The 2613-nt window shown below is 41.6% G+C and overlaps 1 protein-coding gene across 1 annotated transcript; it reads left to right on the top strand.

Annotated features, from left to right (window-relative positions):
- The first annotated feature begins 397 nt into the window (after nucleotides 1–397).
- On the top strand, nucleotides 398–751 carry LOC138876070 (uncharacterized). The gene has a single exon (XM_070154961.1). The coding sequence runs from the start codon at nucleotides 398–400 to the stop codon at nucleotides 749–751; it is 354 nt and encodes a 117-aa protein (XP_070011062.1).
- The last annotated feature ends 1862 nt before the right edge of the window (nucleotides 752–2613 follow it).

Raw genomic sequence — 2613 nt, 5'->3', positions numbered from 1 at the left:
AGCCGTACAACATGAGTTAGGTACTCGGTTTGAGTTGAGCACAGCATTTCACTCTCATATGGACGGACAGCCCGAGTGCACTATTAAGATACTGGATTATATGCTCTGTGCATGTGTGATGGAGTTTGGGGGTTCTTGGGATCAGTTCTTGCCATTTGCATAGTTTTCCTACAACAACACTTATCAGTCGAGCATTCAGATGGCCTTGTATAAGGCTTTATATAGTAGGCGGTGTCAGTCTCTAGTGGGTTGCTTTGATTCGAGCGAGGCTAGGCTGCTAGGTATAAACTTGGTTCAGGATGCTTTAGAAAAGGTTAAGGTGATTCAGGATCGATTTCGTACAGTCTAGTCCAGACAGAGGAGTTATACGGATCGGAAGATTTGCGATGTTGCATTAATGGTTGGGGAGTGGGTCCTGCTCCAGGTTTTGCCCATGAAGGGTTTTATGAGGTTCGAGAAGAAAGGCAAGCTGAACCCTAGGTATATCAGGCCTTTTGAGATTCTTGAGAGGGCTGGAGAGGTGGCTTACAGACTTGTACTACCAGCCAGCATAGTTGTAGTTCATCCAGTAATCCATGTTTCTATGCTCTGGAAGTATCACGACGATCCATCTCATGTGTTATATTTCACCTCAGTCCAGTTGGACACAGATTTGTCTTATGTTGAGGAGCAAGTGGCCCTTTTGGACAGGCACGTTCAAAAGTTGAGGTTAAAGAACATCGCTTCAGTGAAAGTTCAGTGGAGGATTTAGCCGGTCGAGGAGGCGACTTGCGCAACCGGGCATGATATGTGCAGCCGTTATCCTCATCTTTTCACCACTTCAGGTATGTCTTTATGCTCGCTCGAGGACGAACGATTATTTTAAGTGATAGAGAATGTAACGACCTGGCCGGTAGTTTTGAGAGTATTAGCCCCGATCACCTATCTACTATTCCCACCAATTCATTTTATGCTTATGTGACTTGCGGAGAGGGTTTGTTTTTGGTTTTGGAGTGAAATGGGACACTTAGTCCCTAAAATGGAAGCTTAAATTCTAGGATTTTGACCGTAGTTAGATTTGTGTGAAGATGACTCCAGAATGGAGATTCGTCGGTTCCGTTAGCTCCTTTAGGTGATTTTAGACTTAGGAGCATGTTCGGATTGTGATTTGGAAGTCCGTAGTTGAATTAGGCTTGAAATGGCGAAAGTTGGATTTTGGGGAAGTTTGATCGGGAGTGAACTTTTTTATATCGGAGTTGAATTCTGATTCTGAAAGTTGGAGTAGGTCATTAATGTTAAATATGACTTGTGTGCAAAATTTGGGGTCAATCGGACATGATTTGATAGGTTTCAGCATCAGTTGAAGAAGTTTGATGTTTTAAAGTTTATTAAGCTTGAATTGGGGTGCGATTCGTATTTTTAGCATTGTTTGATGTGATTTGAAGTTTTGAATAAGTTCGTATGATGTTTTAGTACTTGTTGGTATATTTTGTTGAGGTCCCAGGGGCCTCGGATGGATTCTGGGTGGTTAACGGACCAAATTTGGAGTAGAGTGAATTGCTGATGTGTTCATCAGCTAGTGTAATTGCACCGGCGAAGTCCCCATCACATGTGCGATCTCGCATAAGCGAGCTATGGGGTGCAAGTGCGTTCTATGGAAATGGCCAGTGATCGCAGGTGCGATGTGAAGACCGCAGAAGAGTCATTTCTGCGGAAGATGGAACGCAGAAGTGAAAAGGCCAAGGAAGCCTGTTGATCGTAGAAGTGAAAGTTCTCCGCAAAAGAGGGCGCGTAGGTACGACCCTTTTGATCACAAAAGTGGGCTTTGTGGACTTAAGTGAAGTCCACACCTGCGATGGTTTTTCCGTTGGTGTGTAGTCGCGGATGCGGTGAAGCCCCCGCAGAAGCGAAATTACTAGGCAGAGAAGGGGCAAGTTTGAGGGTTTGATCTCATTTTCATTTTGGGACTTTGAGAGCTCAGATTGAGGCAAATATTTGAGGAGTTTTCAGAGGAACTACTTGGATATGGATTCTTGACTTGTTTTTTATTAATATCCATGGATCCATCGTTAATTTCATCATTTAATTAAGGATTTGTATTGAGTAATTTGGGGAAAAAGTTGAAAAATTCTTAAACCTAATTTTGGGGTCTTGATTGAGGTTTTGGTATCAGATTTGAGTAATTTGGGTATGGGTGAACTCGTAGTTGAATGGGTGTTCATATTTTGTGATTGTTATCATTCCAAGACTTTGGCCGGGGTCGACTTTTTGGGGCGATTTTCTAATTTTTTGTTAAAGTCTAGATTTTATTAATTAGATTAGTTTCTTATAGTTATATTTGTAGTATGAAATTTCTTTTGTCTAGAGTTGGACCGGAGTCGAAAAATCAAGGAAAATGCATTGTTATTGACTGATTGAGCTTGGCTTGAGGTAAGTGATTTGCCTAACCTTGTATGGGGGAAAATCCACTTAGGATTTGGTATTGTTGTGACAATTCTATGATATGTGAGTGCTTTGTATGCGAGGTGACGAGTGCGTACATAGGCTAATTGTTGAAAATCTGAATTTTAATGAATAGTAACCTATTATATCTTAAATGAGTTTTCTCAGCATGTGTAATTATCATGTTTAGCC

This window comes from Nicotiana sylvestris, chromosome 8 (genome assembly GCF_000393655.2).
Source record: "Nicotiana sylvestris chromosome 8, ASM39365v2, whole genome shotgun sequence".
In the NCBI taxonomy this organism is placed as follows: Eukaryota; Viridiplantae; Streptophyta; class Magnoliopsida; order Solanales; family Solanaceae; genus Nicotiana; species Nicotiana sylvestris.
The sequence above is the reverse complement of the archived record's forward strand: the minus strand, read 5'-3'. Positions and strand labels throughout refer to the sequence as shown.

What these genes read in the sequence shown, in the direction of transcription:
- LOC138876070 (XM_070154961.1), top strand. Translation starts at nt 398, where the DNA reads ATGGTTGGGGAGTGGGTCCTGCTCCAGGTTTTGCCCATGAAGGGTTTT.